Source organism: Sphaerodactylus townsendi, linkage group LG03, assembly GCF_021028975.2.
Source record: "Sphaerodactylus townsendi isolate TG3544 linkage group LG03, MPM_Stown_v2.3, whole genome shotgun sequence".
Taxonomy (NCBI): domain Eukaryota; kingdom Metazoa; phylum Chordata; class Lepidosauria; order Squamata; family Sphaerodactylidae; genus Sphaerodactylus; species Sphaerodactylus townsendi.
In genome coordinates, this window is record NC_059427.1 from 124,732,606 (window position 1) to 124,745,658 (window position 13,053).

A 13,053-nucleotide genomic window follows, 5' to 3' on the forward strand; every position below is an offset into this window, starting at 1 on the left:
ATACGAGAAGGTCTGAAGTTATAGTGGTAGAATAGAAAAATGCAAGGTATGAATGGTTTGAGAAACCTTCGGGGATCGGGCGGTATAGAAATTGAAATAAATAAATAAATAAATAAATAAACCTTGCCCAGTAGGCCAAGATTTGGTCTTTAAATAGGCAGAAAACCAGTTAAAGCGTTTTCTTGGCGTAATTGACAACCATACTCTATTATGGTTTAAATTGCATAGTGACCTATTGTTTGATTGGTTCACAGTGTACTTGGATTTGTGATTCAACCTGATTTTGTTACCTATATGATTTTTTTTTAGTTCTGTGCCAATGACCCTGAAGTGTTTGTCCAGGCTGCCTTATTGGCTCAAGATTATTGTGATGCCATTGATCTGAACCTGGGGTGCCCCCAGATGATCGCAAAGAGAGGTAAGTGCAAACTAGAATCTGTGTCAGTGTAGACATTGAAGGCCAAGCTAGCTGTGTTAGGTACATGTATAAATCAGGATAGGGTTCTTTCCTTAATAATTAATTTCTTAATGAAGTAAAGGAAGAGGCATGATTTAGCTTCCCGTGCTTGCACTCCATTTCCTGTGACAAGTAATAGGCCCCTGCGGATTTCTCTTCTACAATGAATAAATTACATCTGTGAATGCATTCATGTGGATTGGCCCCACACCTCAATTTTGTTCCTCTTAGGTAATTACAATTCAAACTAATAAATGATGTTTTGCATCTCAGACCTACATGTTTCCGTGGAAGTAAGTTCTTCTGAATTTAAGATCTGTCATTGCCTGACCAATATAATAAGAAGTGTAACCTTGCTTTCTGCAGAATAGCCTCAGAATCACTCCTTAAGTACCAAGCACAGGAAACTTGTTTTAATAATTATATCAAACCTCTCTGTAAATCTTTCTGTAAAAACACTCTCCTATTGATCATCATGTTAAGTTGTCTTACTTTTGAACTGTCCTTTACTATTTAGAAACAAAGAAGCATAAAAATACTTTTTTGCGTGTTGGTTGGACTCTAGACACTCCAGTTGTTGTGAGAGGATGTTTAGGAAGAGCTCCATGCTACAATATTTTGGCTCTGCCAAGTTTTAATTGTTCAGAATTTTGGCACGCACAGTGAGAGAACACTTTGTTTTCATGAAATTTTGGGCCTGTATAATGGTTTTCGTTCTATGTGTGTGCTTGTGCATTCACTGTGACTACTGCCATCTTTGCCAGACCATGATTTGCTGTTTTTTGGTAGGTCACTATGGAGCATTCCTGCAGGAGGAGTGGGATCTTCTTCAGAGAATGAGTAAGTTCATTAGACTGTGAACAAATGTTCAGAATGAATGGGAAATGCACAGTATTAACTTTAGAAGTGCTTGTGAAAATGCATATAGGAAGACAGTATTTTTGTATCCATAAAGGATAACATGGTCCATTGCAAACCATTTTGCTACCCATAAGACCCCTTTTTCAACCTTTCAGTTGCTTACAAATCTGTTGATGGGCTGAAATGAGCTCCTACTTACTTTTTAAATATTTATTTATATATTAAAATTTTAAACCGCCCACCCCTGGAGGGCTCTTGTTAACATTATGAGGCATGATCTGCTTGCCTGTGTCAGTTGCTCTGAAAATAGTTGTGTTGTTGCCTACAGTGTAACTGCTGTCCTTGTTCCAGTGAGATTGTATCAGTACATTGATTTTTGAAAGTTGTTACATGCAAAGGTATAGCCTAGTGCCTAATCCAGCTGTAGGAGTTAGCATTTAGCAATCAGAACTGTGGTAGTCAGACTTCAGAGCACCCTGTTGCAATTCCTGGTTGATCAACCTGTGTATCTTATCTAACCTGTATGTAGTGACAAGTTGTTGAGTTTGAATATAGGGATCCGACCTTTGGCAGGCCTCATGGGGTGAATGTAAGTCTTAAACATCATTCTTAGGTCCTTGGAGTAAGACCATAGTGATATTTTAGAGGTCCATTGAGGGAAGGTGTTCCAGGTTTCAATAAGTCTGTCTGTCAAATATGGTGGAACTGCCAGACTGTGAGAAGAATAAAAAAAAAAAGAATAACTTTGAAAATGTAAAGTAAGAATTGCCTCCTTTGGAAAAAAATTGTGTAGTTATGCCTTTACTTGAAGAAAAGATCATTTCGATTTTCTGTTTTTGTTTACCATTCAACTATATAGTAGAGATTGCAATGTATAATCCATCTTGGGACAAGAGCCACTTTTTTAGTTATTTGAAGCTTACTTAAATGATTTTTGGACTGAAGCCTGTTTCACAATTATTATCTATGTCTTTTTAAGTAAATTGTTTCTACTTTTTTATAGATTAGAAGAAACCGAACAGAAACATGAAAATAGAATCAAAACAATCGTTACAATTAGTTCTAGAGACTAAGAGAAACGGATAAAATTATATTTACATGATTATCTAAAATTAATAAACAATTAAAAATCATGATCACTGTTAGCATTAAAAATGATATCATCATAACTATAAAATGATATTTATTGTAGTAATCTAATAAAAATAATAAAATCCATTTGCAATATCTGATTAACCTGACAATGATGTTGAACAATGCTATAATATAAATTAAAAATAGGTAAAAAACACTAATGGATGGTTACTATATATTTCTCAAAAATTTCTCACTTAATAAAAAACTGACTTCTTTCATAATGTGCATAAATGTTTATCTACCGTACTTCCCTTTAAACCCTTTTTCAGATTTACAAAGCATGAAGGTTAATGATTTATAAATAATTTATGTACATCATTTCAGCAATCTGCTTCACAATTCTACATTTTTGGGGAGATAATATAAGTAATATGTTTTCCATGTATTCTTTGATTGGTGATTTATTCACATAGTTTGTTAATGTTGCCATTACTACTTATTTCTCTAATTTATTCTCCCGGTTTTTTGCTTTGGCGTTCATCTGCTTTCCGTTTTGTTTTAAATAAAATTCTGGCTGTAGTTACCATGTATTGAAACAGTTCTGATATTTTTGAAGTATCTTTTGGCAACATGCCTAGTAACATAATCTTGACATCTACAGCAGATTTGAATTTTTGAAAATGTTCTGCATTTCTTCGTGAATTTCTTTCCAAAAATTTTAAACTGTTCTGCACATCCGCACATAGGACAAAAGAACTGTCCACTTCTTTACATTTCCAACATTTCCCTTTGTAACTCTTGTCCGTCTTCTCAGTATCCTTTGGACTGATATACCATTGATAAAACATCCTGTGCCAATTTTCTCTTAATGTTTGGCTGGATATGAATTTTATACCTTTCATCCATAAGGCTTTCCACTGTTGAAAAGATATTTCTTCCTCAAAGAAATTCTGCCCCCATTTGGCCGTGCATGTTTTTACTTGCTCTGTTTCTGTATCAAACTGAAACAATAGCTTGTAAATTTGACTTAGTGAATGTTCTTTTCTGCTGTGTGGTCATCTTTTCAAGTTGTCAGTCCCCTGCTACACCTCTTGTTGTATTATTTTTTGTCTTGAAATAATAACCATTGTATTTTTTTTGCCTTCATCTTTTATTTTTTGCCTAGACTTAATTTCTTCTTTTGTTTATCATATCTCTGTATTTTATAAAATCACATTTTTCATCATATTCTGATCATAATAGGCTTCCATGGGAGACCTTAGTGGAGATATTTGTAGTAATGCACTGCTGACCCAGCAGCACCGTGGTAGAACGTTGGGACGCCAACGGACTCTAATGGCCTGTCCTGAGGTCGCGACCCAGCACCCCACTCCCTCCCATCCCCACAAGGAGTCACGAGTGTAGACTGTCTGGCTCAGTCACATTTTTTGCCAAGGGACAATGGTCTTGCCCCAGGTGAGGATTAGGCTCGACGGCACGCTTAAACCTCTCCGTGATCGCAGCCAAATTTAGGGATCATGCCACATCATGATGATTTGTGGTCTCCAGGTCTCCCAGTCTCCAGCTCACTCGCCACCACTCCTTTACACTCACAATGAAACCCTAATAAAGGTGCCGAGGGGCCAGCACGGGGCCAGAGTTGGCCAGGATCACGTAAATCCAGCTTCCTGTTAGCTGGCGCTCTCCACCAGATGAAACCTCCTCGATCGCCTGGCCTATTCACTAGCGGCTTAATGCACTTCCTGCGAGATGACTACAAACTGGTGCGAAACCGAGAACTCCACCTTCAACCTGCGCACCGCCGTCGCTTGGGGAAAGGGTCAAGGCGATACGTAAGTCCGCTGGATCGGAGCATCCAGGACCACCGTTTAAATTATCGCCCATCCTCCCGATCATGCGATCTGGTAGACATCAAAGGTGATCCTAGGACACTCTCTCTCTAGTCAGGCCGGGTGCACCGGTGAGTATGGGAACTTTAAAAGCAGGGCTTATGGCGAAACTGCGATTAGCGAACTAAAAGCGTTAAGCCGAGAATGCAGGAGGTCTCCATAAAGAGAGGGGAGCTGCGCCGTTAGTTTGAGATTGACAGCTCGTATAGTCCATGGTACCTCGAGGGGGGGACATTGGAATCTTGGCGATTGGGGAAAACATCGGTAGCACTCTTACGCTGACAGAGGCTCGCAGCGGCGCGGTGTCACTAAGCTACTGGCGATGGGGAGACAATGTTATGTACGTATCCAGCCTGCAGACCTATGGCTCCGCTAGCAGTAGGTCGCCCTCCTTTTCGACATCTTTTCACCTTCGAATTTCACCCCCGGAATTTTTCTCTATCCACTAATTTGGACGCCTGTCCTCCTTCTGCCTCACTTGCTTCCCTCGGCCTCCCTCAAACTCTCCCCGGCTCGCACTCCAGCGGCCCGGCAGCACCTCCTCCTCTCAGCTCCGCCTTCGCCCGCTTCCTCCTCATTTCTGCGGGCACCGCGACTACGTCTACGCTTACCGTAATGGCGCTGGTTTCAAAACGCTGGTTCAACGGAAACAACCCACGATCTGCGGAGGAAGGAAACCCTGGCGGAAGATGATGCTCTGGCCTCCTCGCGGTGTCCAATGCCTGCCTTTCCTCGGGTCCTCCTGCCTCTATGCCTTCACGCCCGGATCTAATCTAAAAACAAGCTGATCTAAATCTCGTTGCTTGCCCCTCCTCTGCGTTTAACACTTCCAGCTCTTGCCTCTCGTTCACCACTATTTCTGAAATCACCATGCCTCGTCAATTGCCACAGAAGATGGCAGATTTCAAAATCCCTGCAAAACCAAACTGATTTGTAGCGAGGAAGGAATGCTGGCCGAGGAAGAAAACACCAACATCTTGGCACTATGCCCGATCGATCTCACTAACCAAGAGGGACTGCCGTCTTAGTCCCTCCTCAGAATGTCACGCCTGGGGCAATGAGGCATGGAGAGAGGGAAAGACGCTCTCATGCCGCGGTGTGCCTTAAGCCTGAAGTCCTTCATAAAGAGGGAAGCCCCCTTGGCCCCTCACGGCCGTAAGGTTCAAGCCAGATTTCATAGCCTTCAGCAGGCATTACAGGGCCCTAAGCTCCAAGCAACTCCAGTAACGGCAACCGTCGTCAGTACCCCTCAGGAAGGAGCAGGATCCCAGCCTGCGGAGGAGCATACTCACGTAGACCCAGATGGTGGGCTTCGAGGTTTGGAATTGCGGCCGTCTCGCAGAGGGTGCTGCGTGCCTGCCTCTAGGACCCTGTTTGAGCCAGTTTGGAACCGCGCCATAGGGGACCGAGGCTTGCGCAATTCCCCATCGCACCCCAGCTAATCTTTTCTTCCCACAGCAGCTTACGAGGGAACTGCCGACCCCTCCCCTCAGGGGGGTCCTGGATGCTTAAACTCATGTTATTTCCTCTTAGGTTTGTCTTCAATTGTCTGTTCAATGAAAATGATCCAGTTTGGAAACACTTCCTATGGAATTAGGAACAAGGACTAACCCACTTCCTTTTCACCCGCTTATATTGATAAAATGCTCTCACAGAAATCCCAAATATGATTGAGTGCGCCTTGTTTAAAATGCTCTCACAAAGAAAACCATCTTCAGAGAGGCAAGATCTTGGAGTCAAAGTTGCAATCCTCCTCATTACAGTATATATGCTCATGTATGCTTGTCTTGTGTTCTGTGTGTCTTGCCCTTTTAAAAAGGGACCCTAAAGGGTTAACACCCCTCATGAGAGGAATTTTCCCCGGTACCTCTAAGCTGCTCTTATGGCTTCAATTCAAAGTTTCTGTAGCGAGTTATATGTGCCAATGCCTTGAAAGGTGTCACCCATTCTGCCTCAAGCCACCTCCCATTTTAGTTTTAACCCTCGGAATTCTTCTTCAAAGCCTTTTCTTGGGGAGACAGCACCATTTTGTCTACCTGGGCCTACACCCTTACATTGGCGTAGCACAGGCTTGTATGTGGAGCCAGAATTGTTCAGGGTATCCACGTTTTCTGCTTCAAGTGCCCTCCCTGGCTGATCACGGTGCCTGGGGCTCTCTCGGTTACCCATACACAGCCTCCGCTGTGAAGGTGGGAAGCAAGTTCAAACCGGCCCGGAATCTCCGCACAGGAGGGAAGGTAGGAGTTAACTTCAACCCCCCCCTCCTTTTCTTCTCGTACCCCTTGCATTCTCTCAAATGGGCTGAAGCTCTTACCTCAGCACCCAGGATTTGAAAAGGGTTTCAAGTTGCTCGTGTGATCAAAACTCAAGCCAGGAACTGTTTTCTTGCATCTTCTCTACATAACTTATATAGATGCTATATTGCGATATGAATATAATTGTGAATTGTTTAAGTTGCTTTGCAAAACCCACCTGCCTTAGGCGGTGATTGGGATCGTTTACAAACAAACATCGACCTGGATATGACCTCTCCCTTCTCCTAAGCCGAGACGAATTCCTGCCTTGTATCTCTTACTTGAATGTTGCAGTGATGCGTTTGGCCGGAATGGGTAACTTCGCCTAACGAGAAGCTTGGCCAAAACAAGCGAAGAGAGTGGTTCCCCTATTGACCCAATCAAGTTACCATCAGCAGACCATGTCGAAAGTACTCTTCTATTCTCTATCAAAATTGCCCGCGCCAGGGCTCGAGCTCCATTGTCATCTATAAGAACTGGCTCAGCCAGCGCATGACCCTGGGGCATTAAACTGTTTTTTCTCTTCTATACAGGAGTCTGGCTAAGCCATGCCAGGCCAGCCCCCATCGGAGATGGGCTGGGGGCCTCCCTGGAGATCCCGACCCGCTGCCCAGCCCTGTTGAGAGAGCCCGATCACCCCAGCCCTGGAGGCCAAGATGGGAGGGACCTCTCTGGAACCAGTACCCATTCTTCCCGCGGAGATCGCAACCCTCGCTGCCCCAGGGGAATGGCAGCCTGGGCCAGCTATGGCTCAAGGTTGGCTGTGTGTGCTGCTCCTCATCTGGCCATGTTCTCTCTCCCTCTCTGCGCCCCCCTGGCAGAAACTTGGAATTGCAGCCAGGAACATTCCCTGATAGATTAACCATGGGCTCTCCCGGCTGTTTTCAGCCCGGCAGATAGTGTTGGAACCGCCTTCTCTGCAAGCGCTGCATTGAGAGTCCTGAGGCCCTCTGATGCTAAAGACTATCAGTAGCTCTCCCTCGGCTCTTGAGAAACACATGGACTCTAGCGCCATCGGCTCTGTAGCTTTGGTAGTCAAACAGCAAGAGCCATGCATTGGACAATTAATGCAACCCGCGGGTTGCCTTCCTTCCTACATCTAGCCTATGTATGTTTTAGCTATGTTTTATTGTTTCATTTATATGATGTGGCCTATCTACAAACATGCATGTCTTGTATATGTTATTTGCCCGGCGCAATGTCTGATCTGCCCTTTATACCCATTGGGCCGACCTCCAAAGGGAATTGTTGGAGAATACTATGACCGACCGAGTTATTGAAGTTACTGCATGCCTTAATTTTAGAAGTTATCGTGTTTGCTGTTTGTTGCATTCCACGCCCTATCTGCCTGGGACTCTCTGCCGTCTCACCATTGTTTTGCATCAGGCCTTCCTCGGGGCCCAAGCACGTGCCCGGCTCCAGCCCCTCCCCTCGACCCCCCCCCCCCTTTGCCGAGACGGCCTTGGCCGGCTCCTAGCCAAAGGCGGAGTATGGAACCGCTTAAGGCTCCTTGGCCAGGAGTCCCGGACTGGGCTGTACTTAACACTAAGACCTTCGGCCGTTCTGGCGTGTGTCGCTACTTGAAGTCTACCAGCTCTACCTCCACGCTCTGGATGCCTGGCCTCCGAGGCAGCAGGAACTTCATCAAAGCGTGTAGATAATCGTGCGCTATTGATTACTTGCTGTTGTTGCATCACCAAGGTTGTGAGAATGTTACATAATATGTGTTGCTTTAACCTCTCTGACAATTCCCAATTGATTCATATGGAAAGTACGTGAGAGCTGCAAGAAGTTGTATCTAATCTGAAATATGATGTTTTGCTCCCATTGGTGGTCAGCCCACTCTGGAGCTGGCTGCGGGAGGATGGTTGAGTGCTATTGTGGCCAGCTCTGCATTGGTTTGGTTGGTATGCCCTCGTTATCGGATCTTGTTTTACCGCTTCAGTGTGTATTGCTCTAATGTTGCCTTGTAGCGTGTGTAAGAAACTCCCTTCGAATTTCCCCTGCCCCGCGAAAGCAAGTTCTAATGCTACACAAGCTTGGCTTCGGGTCAATGACCAGACGGCGGAGGAGACGAGCGCCCTTTAAATCACCCCTAGCATTTGGTCCCCTTCTAAAATGTAAAAAAAAGGAGGAGATGTAGTAATGCACTGCTGACCAGCAGCACGTGGTAAAACGTTAGGGCGCCTAGCGGACCTACAATAACCTTCTTCTTGATACACCCGCACTCCCCACTCCTCATCCCCTATGAGTCACGAAGTCATGAATCTGTCTGGCTCTCAGTCTTTTGATAGGGGACAATGGTCTTGCCCCCCAGGTGAGGATTAGGCTCAGGCAACCCCTACGCTCCTCTCCGCCGCGTGAAGCCAGGTGTGAGATCATGCATCACATGATGATCTCCAGGTCTCGGTCTCCCCGCTCATCTCCCTACCACCCACCTCCTTACACGCATACAATGAAACCCTAATAAAGGTGCCAGAGACCAGCACAGGGCAGAGTTGTCAGGATCCATGAAATCACAAGGCTTCCCGTGTTGCTGGCAGCTCTCCACCAGATGAAACCTCCTCCGCGTCTCGCCTATTCCTTAGCGACGACCCTGCGGGGATGACTACAAGATTGGAAGGTTAATTCTTTTTCATATAGCTTCTCAAATGCATCTCTGATTACATGGCTTCCATTTTGCAACATTTTTTCTTAATTGCTTTCTGCCCCTAAACAATTCTGTTCTTCTTCCAGATCTGCTTTTTCTAATTTTATTATTCTTTTTATCTGGTTTTCTAGTTATGTTGGCTAATGAGAAGCTCTCTGTTCCCATCACATGCAAAATCCGTGTTTTCCCAGAAGTTGCCAAGACTGTGAAATACGCTCAGTTGCTGGAGGTGGCTGGTTGCCAAGTAAGGTTTGCTGATGTTCTCTGTTTTGTTGCATTACACACAGGGTTTTAATATTCTTAAATTTAAGGGTACAGTGAGTCAGAGATGTTTTAATATGTTGTTTTGTGTACGGGGAAAAAGAAAAAGAAATGAGTTGTAAACATTTTCTGTACCAGTTTCCTGGCAGAGGCTGTATTAGAAATTCAGTCTTCTGACTGAAGTTGTCACATTTAAATAAGCTAGACACCAAATGCATTCCCATATTAAAACAGCCAGGAACATTTGAGAATGAAAAATATAAGAGGTGCCTTGCAACATCAGACTCAGTGGTCCATCTAGTCCAGCATATTTTCTAAATATATTTGACCCACATAAACTGAAAAGCAATACAACTTTTTCCTAGCTCCTGACTGTTCATGGTCGCACTAAAGAACAGAAGGGACCTCTTGCTGGCGTGGCCTCCTGGGAGCACATACAGGCTGTGAGGTAAGGTGCTGCTAGAGCTAGTGGTGAGTCTTTTCTCCAAGGCCAAACATTTAGAGTAAATACCGGCAGTTGTGTTTGTTGCTCTAAAACATGAATTTGACCTTGTCATAGATGCCGTATCTCAGGTAACTGAATCCTACCCTGTGGACCACTGTGTTTCTCTCATCCCAGCTCTCTTTTGGACCCAGAAATATAACTGTAGTATTTTTAGACTTCTTCAAGTGATTCTGTAGCTCAGTCCCTCTTGCATGTGCATGCGTGTGAGGAAAAAGCACATCTCCATCTCCCTTTAGAACATACAATGATTCAATTATAAACACAAAGATAAGTCTCTCCAGTCAAATTAGCAAATTTTAATTACTTAGCACACGTATGATAGGTAGTGGAACAAAGGTGAAAATCACAAAATATAGGAAATAAAATAAAACACAGTCCCTAGCTAAATAAACACTTTCAAAAAGGCTTAATGAGTTCCTGGAGAAAAAATGTCTCTTTGATTAAAGGCTTAATGGAATATAATTTACCAGGTGATTTACGTCAGTGTTGAGAAAAGATTTAAGTGCCCATTTCAACACATTAAGCCTGTATTAAAGGAACAAAATACTTTTCTTCATGCCTGCTGGTAACCCTATTTGTAACTGCACATATCATTCCACCTAAATGATGTATCGAGGTTGCCTCCCCAGCACATGGTAAAATGAGACAGAGGACTGTATCTTTTTAGACCTCAGTATCTGGGCTTTTCTCCGGATCAAGAAACCTCCTTTTTTGAACAAAGATACCAGTTTAAAACTCCCACTGAAGAAGGATTTAACTGATACATTTTTACCTCTTTACCTCATGATTTTAGAATGTCTTTGTGCTCAGTGGTACAGAGAGCAAATGTAAACAGCATCTGCTGTGTTAATGTAAAGGGGCGGAAGAGATTGGTGGTGTTTTAAGTGGGGAAAGGAAATACCCTCTGTTGATTGGGAACTGATAGATGGCCAGAGGGTTAGATTAACAGACTGATTTTCTGTTTCATCTAAAGTCATGGGATGTCCACCTCAGGGAAATGGAGTCTGGTGCCTTACTGCAAGCTCAGGACACTCCGGGCCTGTTCCATCAGAGAACATATGAATGGGTTCATAACAAGCCTGTTATGATAACAATAAACGGTTCTCCAATCCCTCTCCCAAAGAGTTCTGGATTTGCTTTCTGATTTAATGTATTTATTGGTGTTACTGTTTTGTCTTCTGTGATAGAAAGGCAGTAAATATCCCTGTGTTTGCAAATGGAAACATCCAGTACCTCAGTGATGTGGAACGGTGTATTCAGAAGACAGGAGCTCATGGTGTCATGAGTGCAGGTAGGGAGAGAGCTTTTCCGAGATGCTGATTATGAATCTTAGTGGATCCATGATAAAGCCCATGTTTCAAGAATGACAGTCGGCCTTGTTTCAAATATGGTATCTTGCAACTTGCTGTGATGGTAGAAATGTGAAAGAAGACCAGTGGTTCTGGGAATATAACTTGGCCTTTCTAGAGAGGTAGCAGTCAGTTACCCAAGGAAATAGGATTTACTCCAGAAATCTGTCTTGGTTGGTTCAAGAAACTCAGCCCTGACAACCCTTCCTGCTTTTTAGCTTGTGTGTGGCAGACCCTTTCTCAGAATAGGGGGACCCACAAAGTCACTTATGATTTTGGGATCCAGTATGTTTAAAACTGTAAACCTTCCCCTCAGTTACAAGCTGTTGTTATGGTAGCAAATGTAAATGCTTTGGGTTTGCTGACAGGAGGTGAGTTTTGCGGTGAAGAAGATGAACATGGAGATCACTGAGGCAGGAGCTGTATGGGTATTACAAAGAAGATTTATTTATTTATGGGTTGATTTTAAATAACAGATCTGTAGAATAGGTTTCCAGATAGTCAAAGGAGAAACCTGGCTGAGGCACATACATTTGAGCTAGCTATGGCTTCAGAGTGTGGTTTGAATTCTCTTTAATGCTTGCATGTACAAATAAGCTTTCACTGATTAGCCACTAGATTGGATCCTTTCACACAGAGTTCCACCCGCACCAGCCTATCCATTCACAAGAATCAGACTAAGTGGTACAATATCTACTCATCACCAGAGACAGACCTAACAGCTAGGTACTCTGTCCTTTCCAAAAGTTAGAGCTATTAGGTAGAGCTAATTTTCAAACTGCCTGCTCTTTTACTGAGGCAGACTTAAATGATCACTGCCTCTCCTTAAGGCACATCTGAACTTCCTCCTGTTGTGCTTCTGTCCCCTCTTCCATTGCCTCTCTACAGGAATAGTCCCATAGGCTCAGAGATGAAACAGCTGACTGGCTGTTTTTTCCTTCAGCGGCAGGGCAGCCTCCTCTCCATCACACTGTGCAATCCAGGTGACTTCTGCCTTTCAAACTGGTTGTCCTGTCATCTATTTTTTCACATGTGCTTGTATTAGCAACGGAAAAGCTCTAAAACTTTTGAGGCCATTGGGGAAAAGCATATTTTTCATCATCCCCCCCACCCCCCGAAAAACCGGAAATGTGGAGGAAAACAGAAATACATGCAGTACTTACTGTCCTGTCAAACTTAAACTAATTGTTACTGCTTCGACATCATAAAATGTATCATTTATAACTTTGTTAGCATAAAATTGCAATGTTTGATGTATTCATGAAATTTAAAAGTTATTAATGCCTTAGTTTTATTGTAAAATTGCCAATATATCCAGTACTTGAGAGAAAACTGCAAGCTTTTGTGCCCTCTGCTGTCTTAGCACATGTACTTTAATTTTTGCTGTCTGGTTAGAAAAAGCTGTGTTCTCAATGAAACCTTCAGTTTTCTTCTGAAACTGTGGTGCAGTTTCTGCCCCACCCCCTTCTGATCTTTTTTCCCCCGTCCAGCAAGTTAGGGCAGTTTTCACCCAATCTCTTGAGTATGTCTGCAATGACTTGAAGTGGAGGTAGAAAGGTCAAGCACAAGTCTGGTCAAAAGGACAACACAACTTCAGATTTATATTAGTAGTAGACATTTAAACCTGAGTTCTGGAAAGAGCTATCTTGGTTCAAAATGAATGATTCAAGAATTGATGGTTTTGCAGACATCACAAAGAAAGTCTAAATC

General features: G+C 43.5%; 1 protein-coding gene across 3 annotated transcripts in view; it reads left to right on the forward strand.

Annotated features, from left to right (window-relative positions):
• The window catches only part of DUS1L (dihydrouridine synthase 1 like), a 28,986-nt gene that overhangs the window by 3,097 nt on the left and 12,836 nt on the right, over positions 1 to 13,053 (forward strand). For all 3 annotated transcript variants that reach the window (XR_007243965.1, XM_048490076.1, XM_048490077.1), the window contains exons 3-7: positions 310 to 418; positions 1,247 to 1,297; positions 9,360 to 9,472; positions 9,855 to 9,937; positions 11,182 to 11,285. Coding sequence is in view for 2 of the 3 variants with exons in the window: in XM_048490076.1 (XP_048346033.1) it covers positions 310 to 418; positions 1,247 to 1,297; positions 9,360 to 9,472; positions 9,855 to 9,937; positions 11,182 to 11,285 (460 nt within the window). In the remaining variant the exon portion in view is untranslated. The remainder of the gene's footprint in view (positions 1 to 309; positions 419 to 1,246; positions 1,298 to 9,359; positions 9,473 to 9,854; positions 9,938 to 11,181; positions 11,286 to 13,053) is intronic.